The 20,490-nt window shown below is 46.3% G+C and overlaps 1 protein-coding gene across 1 annotated transcript in view; it reads left to right on the top strand.

Moving 5' to 3' along the window:
* LOC121834992 (protein Wnt-4-like) overlaps positions 1-20,490 on the top strand; it is a 116,099-nt gene that overhangs the window by 89,561 nt on the left and 6,048 nt on the right. Inside the window, exons 2-3 of the mRNA XM_042288819.1 lie at positions 2,041-2,297; positions 19,373-19,641. Of these exons, the coding sequence (XP_042144753.1) occupies positions 2,041-2,297; positions 19,373-19,641 (526 nt within the window). The remainder of the gene's footprint in view (positions 1-2,040; positions 2,298-19,372; positions 19,642-20,490) is intronic.

Below are 20,490 nucleotides of genomic sequence, written 5' to 3' on the forward strand. Positions count from 1 at the left end.
GATTTTCTGCCATATTTGTACTTCTTATAGTTTTCGCTCAATGTTAGGATAAAAACAGCAAAAATCTGTTCGCGCTAGAAGCGTCGCGCAATATACATTCACATTATTCGGACTTCGAATAAAATACCCGAGGACTCGCGGGGAGTGCCACCACATGACGACCCAGACCCGCCCCGAAGTCAAAAAGACAAGTGACCCACAATCATCCTCTCGTCCTTTCCCTTCTCCATAAACGACCGAAATTTAGGGACAAGACAGCCGGCCCAATCAATTTGGGGAGCAAAAATGCCCAGCGCCCTTTCATCTCTCTTACTGTTCCTCTCCTCCTCCCAGCCTGGAGGGTCATCATGGATTCAGGGGGTCCCAGATTAGAAACTCCACCCCTGCATCGAGGCGGCGGCGTTTTGTTCTATAGATCGCTTTTCTCCCGTCATTTCCAGGAAACCGTACGGAACGGGGCTCCGTTCGGCTTGTCTGCGACTATACCTCGTTTCAACGTAACTTGGCAAAGAGCGAACTCAACTAAGGTCCCTTCCAGCCAATCAGAGCGACGAAGACGAACCACGTGACAGCCCTTACCACAGGGTACATTCGCAAGAGTCTAAACCAAGCAGTTGGAGAAGAGCTGGAAGGGAGGAACTCCAGTCTTACCAGGAGTCTCGTTGGTGTATCCCAGAGGTCGCTGTTGTCCCCCCCACGGAGATTATTAGCCTGTCGCTCAAAGTTCGTACAAAAGCGGTCCCGCTCGAAGCTTCGACGACTCAGCGCGCAACTAGTGAGGTTACAGTGAAGTCACGTGTCGCCCTCCAAAAGCGTTGGTTGGTTCACTGGGGCCGTAGCCTTCGCCTTTTGTCAAGTCGTGGCGAGACGGAGTGCAGGGGGTGGTAACCCGTGTCACGTGACACCCCCCTCCCATACGCCGTCTGCTGTCCAATTTAGAGATTACATTCGCGGGGCTTGGGGTTCCCTCTGTGGTGGGGGGGAGGGGCTGGTGTTATAGGTCCCTGGGGTGTCGCTTCGGCGCTCGCCCGTCCGTCGCATCAGTCATCGCCGTTCGATTGGCAGTTTGGGAGCAATCGGAAGGCGCCCCTTGGTCCGTCGTCTGCGTTCGCGTTTGGATTAAGTTGTCCGAGCTTCGCTGGCTGTGTTTCCCATTGCGGTGGAAGGAGGTGCAGGTGTCGACAATAAAACATTGGTCCGATAAAAAAAAAAGTGCACAAGAAAACGAATGTTTTTATTACCTTTTATTTATTATGGGGTGTTTTTATGGCGGATTTCAAGCGACTCCAAACCACTTCATGCTCGCGTCTTCAAAGGTAAATACTAGCGCGCCCCTGCACGCGCAAGATTTTTAAAAAAAAAAGGATGATCCAAGGCCGCTTCATATCCACCACGATGATTTCAACAACTCATTTGTACACTCTATTCTTGAAGTAGACTTACACCAAGTAAACCAATCCATATTTCTGAAATTACATCAGGGAAGCTGTTCTGGATTTTGCAACAGAGCTCTTTTGCTGTTTGAGAAGTGGACATCTATGCATGCGCATTGCTAACAACACCTTTAGGCAAACCCTATTTGTTTTTCAACACCCAGTTTGTGTAATAATTTGTTCTATCCTTACAAGGCAAGCGTCATAGTTGCCTTCGATTGAAAATGTGGGACCCCACTCTTCGGTCTGTTGCACGGGATTCCCCAGGAGTTGAAATTAGGGGGGGGGGGGGGGGGGGGGGGGGGGGGGCATTGAGAATAGAGAAAACAAGGGAGGGTTTATACTCCCCCCCCCCCCCCCCCCCCCCCCGCTCGGTGATGTGTGGGGAAATCACTGGTCTGGAAGGGAAGCTATAGGGGTCCTGATGGGGCACATCACTCTAAGAACAAGAGGATTGCGGCACCCTAAGATTTGTACAACTGAACTGCAACCTTTGAAGTGAAGCGACAGCCAGCGCCATCTATATGTCACCCCCTTCAAGCACCGAGGGTGTTACCCCTGGGTCCTGAGCCCCGACACGCCACGACCGTTTTCTTTTGTGACGCAGGCTCCTGGGCATGCCGAGCACGTACCAGAACATGCTGGCGCTCAAGCCGTCGGCGCACTCCGAGAACTGCAACAAGCTGCGCTACCAGGTGAAGGAGAACCGGGACCTGTGCGTGCTCAGCCACCGGGCCCTGCAGACCGTGAGCCGGGGCGCCAAGCTGGGCATCGACGAGTGCCAGTTTCAGTTCAGGGCGAGCCGGTGGAACTGCACCACCTTCACCAACATACCGTCCGTCTTCGGGGGAGTCCTCAACGTCAGTGAGTACATGCGTTTCTTTCTTTTTTTTTTTATTCACTTGTAAATACTGTGAGCCCTTCTGGGCGCTTTAAGACCGTTCACACTCTTGCGGCCGAGTAAGACCGAGAGAGATCAGACCGGTTTTTAAGCCTCTTGCGATCTCTTCGGACCAGCTCCGCTGCACCGCATCCGGTCCGAAGAGGTCGCAAAAGGCTTAAAAACCGGTCTGGTCTCCCTCAGTCTTACTCAGTCGCAATAGTGTGAACGGCGCTTTACAGGAGTGGAACGTCAATTTCCATACATGTCATATCGTGCAATATGATATACATTGCTTAACACCTTGTACATTTCATACCAATATGCAAAACCCCGCAGGTTCGCATCAAGCAAATAATGTACCTAATCAATAAAATAACACTTCTTTTACGCACTCATAAAGAGAAATCAGAAACTAATATAATTCAAGTAAACATTTCTCGAAGAAGGCTAGTGAACCACAATTCACAGCACTTTTGGGAAATGTGTTTCGACTTTCAGCTGGTCTCACCAAAAGACAAATGTACACTTGGATGTGTCATTATTAACTCGCGGCACTTGCATAGTCCTATAATGTACCTTCCTTCCTCTACTCCCTTTCTAAAAAATTAGATGTGTCCACATTTAGTAAGTGTTTTGAAAACATATGAAAAAGCTTTAGCCTTGATATTTCTCGGCGAGCGTGCAGATGTTGGAGACTGAGCTGTTCGAGCACGCTAGTAACGCAGTCCGTTCGGCGGTATCAAGAAAGAATGAGCGAGCAGCCTGTCTTTGTATTTTTTTTTTTCCAATTTTCCGATCCGATCTTCTCAGTACGGATCCTTCACCGCGCAGGCATATTCTAGGGTGGGCCGTATAAGTGTTGTGTAGGCAGCGAATTTCACCTGACTTGTGGTATATGGTATGGCCTGGGTTTCGCTTCAAAAATCCTATATTTTTTCGAGCCGTACTGCACAAATTATCGATGTGGCGATTCCATGTGAGATCTGCTGATATCGTAACTCCTAAATATTTGAAGTGATCACCTGGAACTATGGGATCGTTTCCAGGGTGTTTTTATTTTTTTAAGCTTTACAGATTTGTTTAAAAAAAGCCGTTAAAGTTGCATTATTAGGTTTGTGTAGGTGAGTTATATTGTCAGGGGTGGGGGCATTATGTGGGTTGTTCGTTAATTAAATTTTTAATCAGTGAAAATATACATATAGTTCCAATTAGAAACTTACTGAGCGTCGTTGAAAACCACCATATCAGTCAACATTAGAACGACTTGAAGCTCGTGGGCGCACAAAAGTTACCACTCATGTAGCAGGCGCAAAGCTAGCAGTGGCGAAACGCTAGGATAGTCTAATCATCCGCGTTTTGCAGCTGCTATCTTTGCGCCTGCTACATGACTAGTAATTTCGGTGCGCCCCCGAGTTTCAAGGAATTCTAAAAAGAGTTGATTTAGTGGTTTTTGATGACGCTCAGCAAGTTTTTAATTGGAAGCATATGTCTATCTTCCCTGATTAAAATGTTAATTAACAAATTTTAATTAATTACCCGACTTATCACAAAGATTAGCAACCCACATACTGTCCCCCTGCCCGTATAACTCACCTGCACAAACCGCATAAGTGTAGCTTTCACGCCTTTTTTTTAAACAATTCTGTAAAGTTTAAACAAAAACACCCTGTATATGGTAAAAAAAAATATATAAGTGCTAACAATTTCTTTTTTTTTTTTTTTTTTGCTAGCGAATTTGGTGGAAACAGTTTTTTTCAAAATTTATTTTCATGCCCCTTTCTTTACACCATTTCTTACCAGAATTGACAGACCAGTTTAGTTTTTCTTGATCCGTGGGGTTGCGCCTTTTGGTGTAGAGCAAGAGGTCGTCCGCAAACATTCTTGCTGTAAGGTTAGGACTGAGTTCATTACCGATATCGTTTATGTAACAAAACCGTACACAGTACCGATCCCTGCGGGACCCCCGATGGAACCCCGCAAGTGGTCGACACCGCTCCGCTGAGAGCGACAAGCTGTGTTCCTTCAGACAAGTAGGCCTGGATCCGCGCAATGACTGGCTCATTAACGCCGTATTCTAGTGGTTCGTGTACCAATCTATTATGTGAAACTCGGTCGAAAGTCATGGATGAAGAAAGAATAAACAATTAAAACAGGGACAACACAACTACATCTTTCAACTAGCAACAGACGAGTAAAGTTTCAACAGCGAGCAGCCGACTATACCCAGTAGGAGTAGGGGACACAATATTTAAGTATCTACCGACCCATTCCGCATATCGCTTAAGAGATTCTTTGGGAATCTTGTCTGGCCCAGCGGTTTTCTTTGTGTTAATATTTAACAAGAGTGAAAGGGCGCCAGCCTCTGAAATATCAATGTCTGCCAAGTACCCCTTCGTCGTTCTCCTGATCCACAGAACAATTCCAGGATTCGATAAACACAAAACTGAAATATCCATTGCACCTCTGGGCAATCGCGATACGATCCGAGATGACAAAGCCGTTTTCTACAATGCAATCTAAGTTCAGTTTGATGGCGCAAGATATTTCCAAAATTTCCGTGGTGCTGTCTTCACAAATTCCGGCAAGGTCACACCGAAACATTTTCCCCGGGATTCCTTAATTTTTTTCTTTTAATTCATTTGAGAGGTTGGCAACGTCCTCTTTGCTGACAGGTTTTGTCTTGCGTCGCCGCTTTATTTTTCGCTTTAAATAAATAATCTCGCGTGTTATCCTTGGGGAGAAGCAATGATTGAAAGTTTTTTTTAAGTAATTCCACATTGTGTTTACATCACCCGTACCACCAATACCAGGGAGAGACATTTCCAAATAATCCCCAGTATGCTTACACTACCTACACTATAAAAATCATACACGCGTGCAACCTGACGATTGAAGGCATCCAATGACGAAGCGCTATTTTAATTCAGTAAGATGATATTGTGATCTGAAATCCCATCGTGAATACCAACAGCAGAATCACGCAACTTGTTTCTTACAAAAATCAGGCCTAACACCGAACTGCCTGTATTTCCCCTTCTTGTGTTCTCTCTTACAACTTGCGCCGTATTGAACACGGCACCGTGTTATGAAGTTTTTTCGTTGTGCTGTAGATAAGCAGGCCTGTTTGGTCCGAATTGTTTCTTAGTCCCTCGCTGGGACGTCCCAGATGCGCTTCGCTGTTTTTAAAACACGAGCCGCCGAAACGCTCGGTTGTCTCGCCCGGTTGCCAGAACATGATTGGCACTAAACGTTATTCACACCTCTCGAAGTAACGTTATCTTTGTATTTGAATAACTGCGCTTCTTTTCCCTCTGAATTACCTTCAGTTCTTTGTATGCGTGGCTTAACTAATGCAAACATAAGCATAACGTATTCAAATATGTTCCTTTTCCCTCGGGCACGAAATTGCAAATACTTGCAACCCTTCCGCCGGTTTCGTTGATGCGATCATTCCTACAACGAGTAGTAACTACACTCGAGTGCATTTCTCCACCATCTGAAAGGTCTGTTTCTATGTAACACCTGTGGTGGCTCGGACGTTTAAGCCGCAATGTCCTGAAAACAAGTATAGTGTCCCAGACGGGCGGAATACACAGCCCAACGGACCGCCGCCGCCGTAGCGCCTCCCGGTCACCGCTAACGCTTCACCGACCCGCCGGAGATCCTCAATACCAGCGACCAGCGAAGCTGTAGAGTACAACATTCCGATGTCCGGTCTCCTCACTGTGATCATCTACAAAAAAAACAAAAGCCACAAAAAACATGGGGGCAACCGAACGAACGACGATGTTTCGGGGAAAGCAATGTTATGTGCCCCCCCAGTCCTTGCGCTTTTTTGCATGCCTTCCACGTTTACCAGAGTACACGAGTTGGGGCCACTTAAGGGTCGGCTATCTTTACGACCACAGGCCGAGCGAGCTCGCTTGTCTCGGCGACGCCCACGGCCTGTTGCCGATAATCGGAAACTCACTCCTCTGCCTTCGAGGATTGCCACGTTTTTCTTGCGTGTGTGCTGCTAGAGGGCTAGCAGCTCCCTGCTCTTGCTGCTGCTGCTGCTACTACTACTGCTGCTGCTCCTCGGTGTCAGTCTCGCGACTTTACGATCGACGAGAGAATGCGAGACCGCGTCGACCCCCGGACGACTCTTTGCGGGCATGCACGACGGTTCCTTGTCCGATCCGCGAAGATCGTCGGTCGGACGCGCTTTCTCAACCGTCCGATGATTCCGCCCCGAGGATTCATTCCTTCTTGGATTCGAGCGCGCGGAATATAGGCGGTGGGCAGAGTGGGGTGTGACGAAATTCCGGGCTCATAACTTTAATCTGAGAAGAAGAAAAAAAGAAATGTTGCTCGGAGACCCTCCGGGGTTTTGTGATATAGTATATATATTTTTAGGTGCAACCAACACACGTACACCTCTTCCTATTCTTTTCACCTTATACGATGAACCAAAACACACACACTAGGAGCCATTCCAGCCGATTCAGCGTTGTGAATGTAACACGTGACCCTGCATCCTGCACCCCCCCCCCCTCTTCAACCACACTGCTGCCCGAAAAGTCTTTATCCAAAGACAGTGGCTTATTTATTTTGACGTGTCAGGGAAGGGCCGCCTGGGCCACCTCGAAAGATGATTGGCGCGTCCCTCGACGGATCCCTCGTTTATTATTTATGCCTCGTTTCGGTGGCGGTCGACCTCTGCGCGTGCTAACAACAAAACATCCATCAAGTCCGGGATCGAGCAGACTCTTCGGTCAGGGTCGCATCCGGAGCCCACACTTTCGTCGCGTTCTAGTTCGAAAAACCTCGTCTAATAGTCGAAAAAAAAAATCGAAATTAGATTGGTTTCGTGAAGGCTTCGACAGCGGCTATGGTTTGGCCGGGGTGGTACGCATGCTAGCCGCTTTCGTTTTATTAGCTACAACTCCATAATCTTCCGTAATCCTTGCACATATTTTTCGAATATTACTCGAGACATCATCGATATCAGACAACTGAAAAATTGGTAAAGTGTTTTCCCGCGCACAAATCTGGTATTAGGCCCGTTCTTATCAACTATAGACTCGTCGCACTAACCAGCGTTTCTAATAAAGTTTTTGAACACATAATTTATACGTAACTCGTTTCCTTCTCAGAATTCAATGCATTTTCTTCCCCAGCTCAACGTGGCTTTCAAAAATGTTTATCTTGTGAAACGAAACTTCTGTCTATCACTAGCGACATTCGTTCAGCATTTGATCAGGGACCCCAGGTTGACTGCATGTTTCTAGATTTCGCCAAAGACTTTTTCATTGTATCGCACCGACTTTTATTGCTTAATGTAAACTTGATATCGACCCTAACGTGTTTAACTGGTTGGTATAATTTCTAACGAATCGCTCGCAATTTGTAACGTGTAATGGTACTAACTCATTTTCCGTACCCGTTTCTTCTGGAGTACCTGAGGGATCCGTTCTGAGACCTCCATTTCTTTATATATTTAATGACTTGCAAGCGGTGATTTTTTTATCAATCAAACTCTTTTCTGACGACTGTACTGTTTATTGTGTGATATCTAATGACTTTGACTCGCAAAAACTACAACATGACCTAGATTTTAAACTACACTGGTGTGAACCCTGGTCTGTGGCGCTCAATATTAACAAATGCAAAAAAATAATCCGCGTAATACATAAAGCCAATTTCAATTTTGCTTATAGCATTAATAACACACCTCTAGAACTTGTAGGTTCATACAAGTATCTGCGCGTGATTTTAAGGGCTGACCTTTCCTGGAAACTTCATATTCATCATGTGACTAACAATACCAGTCGAATTAATGCTTGGCTTTCTTAAACGTAACTTTTATTTCGGCCTATCGTCATTAAAACAATTTCTTACCTGCATCGCTCACATCAATTAATGACCAAGCACTTTTTGTACATCTATTACCCATTTCATGTTCCCTGTTGTCTAACTATATTGTATATATTGTTCCTTTTGTATTGTTATTACTCTTGTTCACACTCCCCCACTGTAATGCTTCGTACACTGAGGGTAAAATAAATAAATAAATAAATATTAATACGTAGAATCTTTTGCCGCTTTTAATGTCCACGGCTGGAACGTTACCTCGATGATTTCATGGTGCCACCTGAGCGTGACGGTCGCCCCGTGACGCCATAACAGTGTGACGTCATGTGGCATCATTACGTGCATGACACCGGGACGTTGGTGACACCTTCTAGACGTTACGTCACGCAACAGCGTAACTTTCTGCAACGTTACGTGGTCGCGTGACGAAATGTCAGGTGACCACGTACCTTTCCTGATATTCACGTGATACCTTGAAACCATGACGTCACAGACGACCTATGAATGCTATGCATTTACAGCGCCTTTTTGATATATGCCAAGGCAAAATACGGTGTTTTCATTTTTTTAACGTTTATCAGACAGTGACAAAAGTACGTTAGCACATAAGGATGATCAACTAGAATATGTATTCCCGTCACGGAACTTAAAAATCGGGCTCGTCTTGACCCTGATGCCCTCAGCCCCGAGAAGGGGCGTGTCTTCTATTGTCCAAGTGGGAATTATCGTTCTCGGGAAATGGCGAATTCGAATCCCAGTGAACAGGAACAATACTCAAGAGATCACGTACCGCACCCCCAGGGAGTGGCCATCGACGCAAGATAACTTTGAATATCATAATGGTTGCAATTAAAGGTCACGACGGTGGTGAGAGCACGGGTGCAGGCTCCGAACGGCTTCCTCGCCTTCACGCTCCAACTCGAAAAGTTCGCAAAGTTCGCGCGGCAGGGGAGAAGACAGTAAAAGTATCGAACTCGGTCTACGGACCTTGATTAGTTCCCGGTTTTCGATTTTTTTTTTCCCGATCCCTCGTTTCGAACCACACCTACAAGTCCGTTTTCAGCGCAGAAACTCATTACCATCATCATCACCTCCATCGTTGCCTTCTTCGTAACTACCAAATAAGGAGCACGCGAACAGATCGGAATGGAGGGCGTAGTCCCAATTTGACGCACGCACATGCCGTTTCTCAAAATGATATGCTTTCCCTATGTGTGTGCTTCCCAGCATGGCGCGTGTCAAGGTGTAGTTTCACTCGTTCCAACTGTCTCAATTGAAATCCCTAATCCAGGCTCCATAAAATCTCCCCCTCTTCCCCCCCCCCCCCCCCCCCCCCTTTTTCGCTTCTCAAAAAAAAAAAAATGAGAATCTCTACGAGTTTTAGTTGTTGTCTAAAGGAGCACAAGATGAAATTTTGAAAGAAAAAGGAAGATGGAAAATAAGACAGATTAAGAATTTTGTCTTATGGACATGGTTTCCCCTTTCAAGGAGACACATATCCCTGAAGAAGTTTCTAGAAGTTTCTATTGTCGGTGACAGGTTCAGAATTCTTTAGATGATACACTTCCAGCGCCAACCATCTGCACGTAAACTCAAAACCCCATTCTTTCACTCGTTTGAAGCGATGTGTGACTCTGCATCTGCGGTAATGTTTTGGGGGGCTTGCGTTTTAAATTCAGTAGGAATCTTGCACCGCATCGTTTGTTGCTGTTTTTCTTGTATGGCTTCAGCCTTGTTGCTTTTCTGCATGGACCGCTGATTTGTTTGTTTCGCTGTTGTTGTTTTTCGGGTATTATGCATTTGGGATTCTGCCCTTCCTGCTTTGACTGCTGTAATCATCAGTATAAAGTTAAAAAAAAAAATAGAAAGCGTGCTTCTTATAAAAAATATATATATATTTTAATTTTATTTTCATTGGAACATTGAAACCAGCATATTCACCATGTGCTCAAATTATGACACGTGTGAGAAAAAAAAATTAAAATGTAGAAACCACAGGGGTGATTATTTGCGAATGCGATAACATTTATAATTGCACACACGGAAAGGTTAGGAGAAAAGCTGAATCGGTGCACATAGGTCACGTGACGTAAATATTTCGCGAAATTTAGCAGGAAACCTAAAAATAACGGCCAGCAAATATGATACCCATACAGTCGAAAATTTGGAGTAGTAGCTTAATAATGCTATCCCTTTGAAAAACAGCGCGAAAAACAGCGCTGTTTTTCAAATGGATTCTTACCAACTCGCCCAACTTTCTATTCCAGTAATGCTATCCCATTAAAAACAGTTTTTGAAAGCTGCCGGCTCAAATCAGATAAAAAAAAACAACAAATTACCCGTTTCGACAGCGTGAAAACAACTCTTCGGTAAGAAAGAAAATCTGCGTTGAGCGCAAGTTCGTCTGCTTCTTTTGCAGGGGTTGTGGTGACGTCAGAAGGACGCAGAGCTCTGATTGGTTCTGATCGAAGGATAGCGGGTAGACCTCAGAGTAAGCTACCTTGAGGTCTGCCCGCTATTCTTCATTCAGAACCAATCAGAGCTCGGCGTTTTTCTGACGTCACCACAACCCCTGCAAAAGAAGCAGACGAATTTGCGCTCAACACAGATTTTCTTTCTTACCGAAGAGTTGTTTTCACCGAAAAAAAAAAAAATGCCACTCGCGTTTACTGCCCTTTCTTGTTTCGACAAATATGCGTCTTAGGGTCCTAGGCGTCGGTAGCTCAAGAACGCAGGGCTCGCTTGTGATTGGTTGTTCGGCGTTCTTATCGTCTCATACCGCAATATGATTGGCTGCAGGGGCGTTAATGAGATGCACAGGGTCATCGACACGCCCTGCATTTCTCAAGCTGTCGGTGGACGTCGGCCCATAAGGAAATTCGTTTTCTTTTTAATATTTTTTATGCAAGTGACGTCACGTTCTCAAACTTCGGATAGTATATATGATCAAAGCTATAGCGTCGCAATACGATTCGTAAATCATTTATGCGAGTCGAAAATAAACAACAACAACAGGGTTTCATTTTCTCTATCGAAGCTCTTTCAGAATTCCGCTATAGCTGTTCAGGCATTCGAACGCAAGATCTGTGTTTCGAATGCCGCGTGGGAACCAGTTCGAGGAGGAAGCTTGGCACGCGTCGGCATTCGAACCACGGATATTGCGGGTAACTCGTGTTTGCAGGCTGTCTTTTGCATGATGCATGAACAGTGTGATCCCGGCTTTAAAGAGTCTTTGTACGTATCCATGGGGGGGGGGGGGGGGGGGGGGGGGGGCACGGCACAGTAAAAACTGCGAAATTCTCTTGTGAGTGAAAGGACTCCAAGCAGCGCTACACGCATTGTATATGTCCCGGCCTCGACGACGTTCCGGGAGCACGGAAGATTATACCGACGGACGGCGCGGGTTCTGGCGCGATCTTCCGACGCTCGCGGAGTTGTCTGGGTGCTCTTTCCTCGGCCCATAAAAACGGCTCGTAAAAAGAAAAAAAAAAGAGTCTGGTTTTGGTTGCCTCGATGAGTTTGCCTGCTTCGCGGGTCATTCGCGACCGAGGGCACCCTGCCTGGTCTGGGAGACCGAGTTCAAATTGCTTTGCTCAACGACCGGGAACCGATGACGGTCATATACGGTCCGCCTCGCCGCCGACGCTATAGTACACACCACCAGCGTCGCCGATGTACTCGCCTTTATCGAGGGGTCGGTGCCGTAATCGCCAGAATACGGCGTTTGCATTTTTTGGATATAAGGCGGAGCGAATGTTTGGAGCTGATGACGTGTCGCCGAGGGGCCTATCTGGTTCGCCTCTTGAGAAGCTCGGATGCCACGAAAGTGTAGACATCTGCGTTGCGTGTATGCTTATATAGCGGGAAATTAAAGAGTCACTCCTAATAGGCGTCCGATGTCTCCGCCGTATAGTTGATGAATTGAACCGGTGCAGTATACTAGCGTTTTGTGTCGCGTTAGTTCGGAACGCAGCGTGCACGCCACTTTCCGATAAGTCCATTCAGCAGTGTCAAAAGTGCTTCGTCACGGCGCACGTCGTCTTTGTAGGTTTGCTGTTGGCGAGGAGATCGAACCACAGGGGGCGCTACGTCCAACTTTGTTTTTGCTAGAGAGCCTATAGATGGAAATGAGGTTCCATCTCGGACACCTTGGGGGAGCGTTTGCCATTTAATGGCGGGTGCCTCCTGCCGAGATTGGTAGCAACTGCGCTTTTCCGGGTTTTTAGCGTGGCGAGGAAAGAAGGCAGACGAAGAGGCGGAGCCGTTTGCAGACGATTGACGCTTTTCGAAAACCTCCACGCAGCTCGTATTGCAAACATTTACAAGGTCTCTTAAGTTATCCCTAAGACGACTTGAAGGCGAAAGCCCAAGCGCCGATACACGAAAGACAGGTACATGATTTACTCGCTGAGTCATCCCTCTTAATGAGCTGAGTCATCCTTCTTAATGAGCTGAGTCATCCATCTCAGTGTGCTGAGTCATCAGCTTAATTCGCTTAGTCGTCCAGTGAGTGGTAACGTAAACGTTTTGGTGCCTTTCCTGTCGCCGACGTGCTCTTGCTCAAGGACTTTGAAGGTCGACTGAACGATGAGACATATGAGGCTTTCGCCTTAATAAACGGAGTTGCCCATAAACCACGTGAACCCTATTGAACAGCTGGAAACTCTTTGAAAAAAGGGCTCCCTAGAGTCTTCCTCGGAGTTGTCAGTTCACCGACACAAGGCGCGTGCACTGGATCCTTTACCTCACCTTTTTTCAGTTTAGCGCGAGGCAAACATTCTGCACGGCTGGTGCTCAATGTTTTTTCTGCGTTCTCGTTCGGCTTCTCTGGTTGGATACGAGCCCCAGCGGAACGACGACGCAACGTTCGGCTACGTGGGTCGAGCGCGCTGCCTCAAAACGTACGCGCATAATCTATGTTGTCGTTGTCCCCATCGGTGTATAGTTCTCAGTTTAGCCGCTAGGGGGGCGCGACAGTCGTATCTCCTTCCCAATCATCGGCCAAACTACAGTCGGTGGCGGGTTAAAAGTTCAAAGGGGAAACTCCTCCCACCCATTTCCACTTTAACAGTACGAACGCTGTGGAGGAGGAGGTCGCCTCCTCTCCAGCGTTCGCTCTGCTAATCGAGAAAGAGGTAAGAGGAGCTTCCACCTCGTTCTTTACCTGTCACCGACTGTAGAGTCACTGAATGTTCTCAGAGTACCGAATTCTATTCAGTCCGCTTACCGAAAATCAATCCCCGCAGATACCAGTTCTGATTGGCTGGTTTAACCGGTGGCGGAAGTCATCAGTTGGTCATTTTCGAGATAGCTAGGCCCAAAACAACAAAAAGGGTATATAAGACGTTTCCGCGTTACGGGGCTATGACAGGTACATACCCACGGGTGGGAGCTCTGGGCATTGAGGAGTTAAGACAGAACGGAAGGTGCGTTGACATTCTGGAAAAGTTTTTTTTTTTTTTTTTTTTTTTTTAATGTTCAGTATAGCAGTTAATCTGGTTCGCCAAAGAGGACTGCCAGCTAGATTGCTCGCTCCGGTTGCGCTTGTGCTGCGTTTCAAACTCTGCGCCTCAGACGCTAAGCCTAACGCTCGACTTCGATGTGTTTCGAAGCGAAAGGGAGAGAGACGAGACAGCGAGGAGCAAGTCACGCACCCCTCGGAACAAAGGAAAGAACTTGAATAAAAACAGACCAGTTTCGCCACAGGCCAGGAACGTGGATCCAGGAGCTCACAGGACAACGAACTCTACACCAGTGGCGTCACAAAGGTCAGCGGCACCCGGGGCGGTAGCCCACCGCTGACCCTCGCCGTTGTCGATCTCATATTGTCATTCGATCGAAATTACATTAATTTTAATTCAGTGACTGCACGCGATAACATCGCTTACATGATCGTGTAGTGGCACTTCTCGAGCCGTGTCCGCGTTGGCTACGTCTACCTGATTTTTAACTGGTCTATAGACCATTTCCACAAGGGCGCCGCCATCTTGAATTGTCGTCACTTCCAGTATGGGCGAAAACTTTACTTTGCCGTCGCCACGCCAATAGAACACATTTAGGATATAAGCCTAACCGTCACACATTCTCGTTTTGGCTCCGCTCTATTTTTTTACTGGTTACAGGTTGAAACGTTTTACTATCTTGTCGTCGCCCATACTGGAAGTGACGAAAATTCAAGATGGCGGCGCCCCTGTGGAAAAGGTCTATACTGCCGTGTCCAATCACTGCGTATCTCACCATTTTGCGGAAGTATTTCTGTATAAAATATGCATTCCTACACCAATAATTCCGTGACCCAATGTTTTCGACTTAAAAAATCGCATTTTTCTATAGAAGTCTCCTTCGCATACCTCGTGCCATTTTGTATCGATTTTTTAGCGGTGTAATGTTTTTCCCGTGTAATAAAGCGTTTTTTAGACAGGTTGCTATGTGCAGCTTTTATTTTAGCTAATAAGACGCGTATCTGACTAAAACCGCGTTACGACGGTCGATCCACGCGCGTTGCCTTCGCTTCGACGCGCGCCCCCGATGGCCTTCCTTCGCGACGTCACGAGAAGAACTACTCCGTGGCGACTTGACTTTATCCAATATATGCCGCCATTTCCGAAAAAAGCTGATGCTCCTCCGATTACCCCTGGAACAATGCATACCAGATAAAATAAAGTAAAAAATAGGGTATGAAAGGGTATCATTAAAGATTATGTTAAAAAGTATTTGTATTGTGCTTTAAAATTATGCTGTATTTATATACTTTACTTCAAGACTTGTACATTGCACACGGTGTACTTACAATACTTGAATACATAATCTCTAATTGACTTTGTACTTTGGTTCAAGTACTTTTTAGATGTACTTTACGCAGCACTGTAAACAAGAAAACACTGTTTGCAAAATGAAGCTCAGACAGTGCTAAACCTCATAAGCAGGGTGTCGAACCGGAACCGAACCGAACCGAAAACCGGAACCGAACCGGTATTTTTTCCGGAACTGAACCCGAACCCGAACCGTTATATTGTTATCGCGATGAACCCGAACCGGAACTGAACCGGAAAAAAAATAACGGTTACCGGCTCATGTCAAAACGGTTCGGCCACGCGCTGTTGACAATGAATGTGCTATCAATGCCATTTGTTTTTTAAGTGCCGTCAACTGACACACACCTGGCTTACATATTTTTCTTCTCCACTCAGTCTTAGGAATATAAACGCTGCATCCATGAATCTTGACAAACGCTGCATCCATGAATCTTGACATAGGAACCAGTATTGCGCTGGTCGCGGCTTGCACGGAAGACAAAAAATTGGAAGGCTGTGCAAAAAAAAAAGAAAAGATCGCGTCATGGGATTTCATTTTCCTACAATCTCGTCAATCCTAAATGCTGCTGTGTGCTCATTTCGTAACACGTTTCTAGAACGCGCGAGTTCTTGAAGCTTGCTTCCATCGGAATGAGAAAAGAAAAGGCTGTGGAGTTTGATAATAATGCATCCGGTTTCGTATAGGCACTTAGATGCTAACATATTTGTGAGACAGCGAACTCTTCTATTTTAATATTTATCCTATTTCGTCCTTCTGGCGTTGCGTTCGGTGAAGTGTTTTTCATATTTCGTATCTTGTTTAATGACAACTTCTTTAAGGGTCTAATTTGAGTTACCAAAGGCTAGTTCAAATCAAGAAAGCTGTATTTTCTCCCCACTGTTCCTTCAATCGCTTACACGCCGAGGTGGCGGGATAGTTAGCGAGTTCTACTTGTAAGTGGGTTTGTAAGGAGGTCGCGGATTTTACAGCTACTGCGTCGGACCCAATTAGATGAAGTCCAAATGCGTAAACGTCGGTGAAGTAACCTTTGAGTGCACATAAAGAAAGCATTCCTGGTAGAAATCCCTGAGCCTTACACTACGATGTATCCCGTTTCGTATGTGCTGATTTCAGATGTTTTATTTGTAATTTATTTTGATGTTGCAATTTGTCATTTATAATTTCCGAACCGGTTCGCGGATTGAATTAATCGAACCGGAACTGAACCGGAACAAAATAAATTTACCTGAACCTGAACCGTAACCGAACCCGTATTTTTTTTCGGTTCGACACACTGCTCATAAGTATAAATGACACATCCGCAGTGCATCAGTGACCAGAAAACAGAAAGTACAAAACAATTAATCACGCAGAAGCGGAACCAGCTAATAAAGCATTGATGTGAAAACACAAGCTGCTTTATATTTGGCTAGCAGAATTTCGCTAACGATTCAAAACATCTATGTACTTTCTTGTAACTACAAAAAATATAAAAGTGACTTCAAAAGTAATTCGCTACTTTGTTACGGTAGCTAGTAATTTACTCCATTACTTTTCATTTGAGTAATTTCTACTCAAATTATTTTGAGGCCAATACTCAGTAACTTAACTTAATTAGGTTTTTCTGAGTAACTTGAACATGTCTGCTGCCAGAAACTGCGTCCGACAGACTTTGTAGTCCGTCAACATAGAGACCATGACCGGCTGGCGTGAAACACGAATTTTTCGAACACCACAGCCCTGCACAAGAAATGGCTCTGAAACGACGATTTGGCGAAGAAACGAAGCATTATGGATCTCGAAAACAAGGTCAACATTTTCATTGGGGAAGAGTTCACTTAAAAGAAAGGATCGTACATAGTTTTGCTATATATAGCCGTATCGGGCCTTTTTTTTTTTTTTTTTTTTCAGTTGGCGTCGATTTTTGGTGGTTGGCAATGTGGCTATTTTTGGATTTTTAGGGGGCTATTTCTAGACATGCGGCGAACTATTGTCGAACCCCAGGGTCAACGTCAAACTTTAAAATTCGACCAGTTAAGTTTCGAAAAAACAAAAATAATCTTTTGGCTAGTGAAGAAGAGAGAGGAAGGAGAAAGGTTTCAAACTTGTACAAACTTCGGGGTTTTCACAATGCGCAGAGAGGCAGTGCTTGCTGAGTTCAAGCGGTCTCTCCAAAGCTCACTGGAACAAACCAAACAAATTGATTTCACTGTTACCACAGGTCCGGTAGCGCGTCTTCTACTCGGACGTAAACTGAAGTCTCCAAACGCTGCTTTGAAGTCCATTGTGAGAATCCTTAGGCACCCAAGTTTCTGAGAAGTCCGCAGCTTGCACGCTTCCTGCTACTCGAGTAGAGAGGAAATATCAAAGCGTAGAAGAGGCGGAAAATAGACAGGACGACGTCTCAAACTCAGCTAACTTGTTTATTTAGTCCACCTCTTTATATAGCCTCAATCTCAAGGTCATCAGATGCATCTGATGACCTTGAGATTTAGACTATATGAAGGGGTGGACTAAATAAACGAGTTAGCTGAATTTGAAATGTCGTCCTGTATATTTTCTGTCACTTCTACGTTTTGATGTTTCCTCTCTACCCCAGTCTCAGGTTAATCCACCATGGTTAATATTCACCAGCTCGCCTGCACCCTTACGATATTTTTCTGAGAAAGGTTCCTCCATCGGGAGAGAAAAGATGGCCGTTTTCCTCCCTTCTTAGGGGAGCAACGAGCAAAAATAGTTGGCAACCTTCCTCCCTTCTTATGGGAGCAAATTTCCTTTCCGTTTTGTAGGGGCAGCTTTGCTCCCTTTTTAAAGGAACATAAGGGACACGCGAGTTCTCCTTTAAAAATTAAATACTAGTCCTTTTTTTTAGGGTATATATATAGGAGGCTATGAGAAAATCCACGGACTTTCTCCGCAGACTTGATGAGATAATTATCCTCGGACACACCTCAAGAACGTTGGGAGCACGTTTTCTTCATACGTTTGTATTGAGATCGAACACCTCTAGCTGAATGCTTCAGCTGTGGGGGCAACAAACCAAATTTTCTCGTTTGTTTTCGATCGGGGAAATAGAAGATGACCATCGAAGATCGCTCCTCGTGCGCCCAAAGCACTGGTCTTTGCACCAGCTGTGTATGGGCGCCTCCCTAACCGACCTTCAGTTTTTGTTTCCTCTCATTTTGATCACTTCGCTCCACCATTACCACAGCAGGACACGTTACTGCCATTTTAGTTTCGACTGTGTCGTTCTCCCCAACATTGGCTTTTGTGGAAACTCGTCAAAGGCCGCTTCGGTGGCTTAATATCTTGGGAACCCGAGAGAAGGTCGGCAGTGGCAGATGCATGTAATCTGGCGCGTGTGCAAAAGCGTCGATATGCAAGAGTTCAATTTCTTTGTCACTCTGTCTTAGTAAACACAAGACCGTGGGGACAACAAGTAAAGCCCCTTTATGTTTTAAAAGTAGCGCAAGGTGCGTCGATGCACGAGGCACGTGCAACGTGCAGCCCTTGAAAAGATCATGGCGGCACAGCGCAGCACTGAGCTAGAGTGTACTAGAAGGACCGAGTGGGACGAGCTACAGGCTCCGCTCATGCTTTCAGTTGCACCTCAAAATGTGGAAAGCGATCAGGTGGACCCAAGCCACTTCGATCGCAGCGCCACCTTCGTAAAGTGTACTAGAAAGGACTGAGTGAGACGACCGAAGCGTTTTTTCGGCGCCGTCGCTTGTGGAACGATCTTAACGTTGGAACGCAACGCGTTTTTCATAAAAACCGGCTAATCCGAACCGCTTCGCTCGTAGTGCCCGAGAGGGCGCTACGAGCAAAGTGGCTTGGATTAGCCGGTTTTTTCCACATGCGGAGGTACCTAAATAGCACTCCGGTCGCCCCACTCGCATGTTCTTCCCAGACGTGGGGCGCGGCACGTGTCTTGCGCATTTCCGCAACAATGAATGGCGCCACTTTCCCATGATAGAGGGGCTTTAACAATGAATTCGACAGAGTGCCCCCTATAGTCCAGTACCTCGCCCAGTGGCCTCAAAATGTCTGCGGACGGTTTCTGTATGACCAACCCAAGCTTCACGGATTTTGATGTGCCAGGCTGGCGATGGTCTTTTGGCCAATGGCCAAAGAGTGGCCATTCATCGGCCAATGTTTGGCCGATGGCCGATATCCAGTAATTGTTGGCCAATAGCCAGAGGGGCTGGCCACTGTCTCGCGATTGGCCATAGGACCATTGCCAGACGTTGGCCAATGATTGGCCAAAGCTGTGCTGCTTGGGATTGTGTGCAGAGACAAGGAAGAAACGCGTCTTAAGTGGGGTTGTGTCTGCATGCTGTCTCTCGTATGCCTACACTGTCTATCGCAACCGTGCGTGTTTTGACTCGCTCGTCCTCCGGAACCGCAGTGAGCCGTGAGAAGGCGTACGTGTACGGCGTGTCGGCGGCCGGCGTGGCGTACAGCATCACCCGGGCGTGCAGCAAGGGCGAGCTCAACGAGTGCGGCTGCGACAACGCCATCCGGCAGCGCAAGCCCCGGGGCTCCTGGGAGTGGGGAGGCTGCTCGGACGACATCGGCTTCGGCGCCCAGTTCAGCAGGAAGTTCGTCGACGCCGGAGAGGACGCCGCCACGGCGCAGGGCCTCATGAACCTGCACAACAACGAGGCGGGCAGAAGGGTACGCAACTTGAAAGCGATACGACGATGCTTTGTGCCCTATCTTGATGGATGTATGGATGGTAATGGCGATATCCTTTGTAACGAGCGCTAGCTTGCGCCACCTAGTCTAAGTCTAAAAAAACAAACATGAAATTCCTCCAGCCCTTCTAAGCCAAATTTCTGCCCTTAACTATCACCAGGCAATGTGGGAGATCACCAGGATGACTCTTGAGGGATCGGGCAAAAAAACCGAAAAGCCATTACTTCTTCCCCCCGCCATGGGAGTCGTTTGTTTCTATACCCGTTTTGACCTAAAAAAAAAAAAGTTAGCTTTGCGCATTGTTCATACTCGGCGTGAAGTAGTTCTTACGAGATTTGGTTGTTAAAGTAGCTCTTCTTTTTTTTTTTACGTTTCAATTTATTATAGTGGCTGATTTGTTTGCCATGTCCAGAAGACAGATGAACCCTGTTGAAGTAAATACCCGTTTTTTAGGCTAAACTTTCGGGGACAAACGGTAAATCGCATTTTGTCTCGTTATCATGAACAACTCACATTATAGATGATTTTTTTTTTGGCCGAGGGAAAGGGGGGGGGGGGGGGGTTGCGGATGTGTTCATATTAGCGAGAGACGACTTTTCCTATAGTCTCTACCCTAAAGACATTAGTGACATGCCTTGTAAGCTGTCTAAAGCTCCAGTCGTGCTGCTCGTGAATCATACGAAGAACACGATATTCGCTGAAGACATGATGACATCCGCGGACATGTTTCAATCATGTTTCAAGCGTGTTTGCTTAATACATACGCACGCTTCAAACGATATCCGCAGTCTGTCGTTTGCGTGAGCGCCGCTTGAAGAGACGCTTGAC

The sequence above is a fragment of the Ixodes scapularis genome, unplaced genomic scaffold (assembly GCF_016920785.2).
Source record: "Ixodes scapularis isolate PalLabHiFi unplaced genomic scaffold, ASM1692078v2 PGA_scaffold11__112_contigs__length_91849675, whole genome shotgun sequence".
Lineage (NCBI taxonomy): Eukaryota > Metazoa > Arthropoda > Arachnida > Ixodida > Ixodidae > Ixodes > Ixodes scapularis.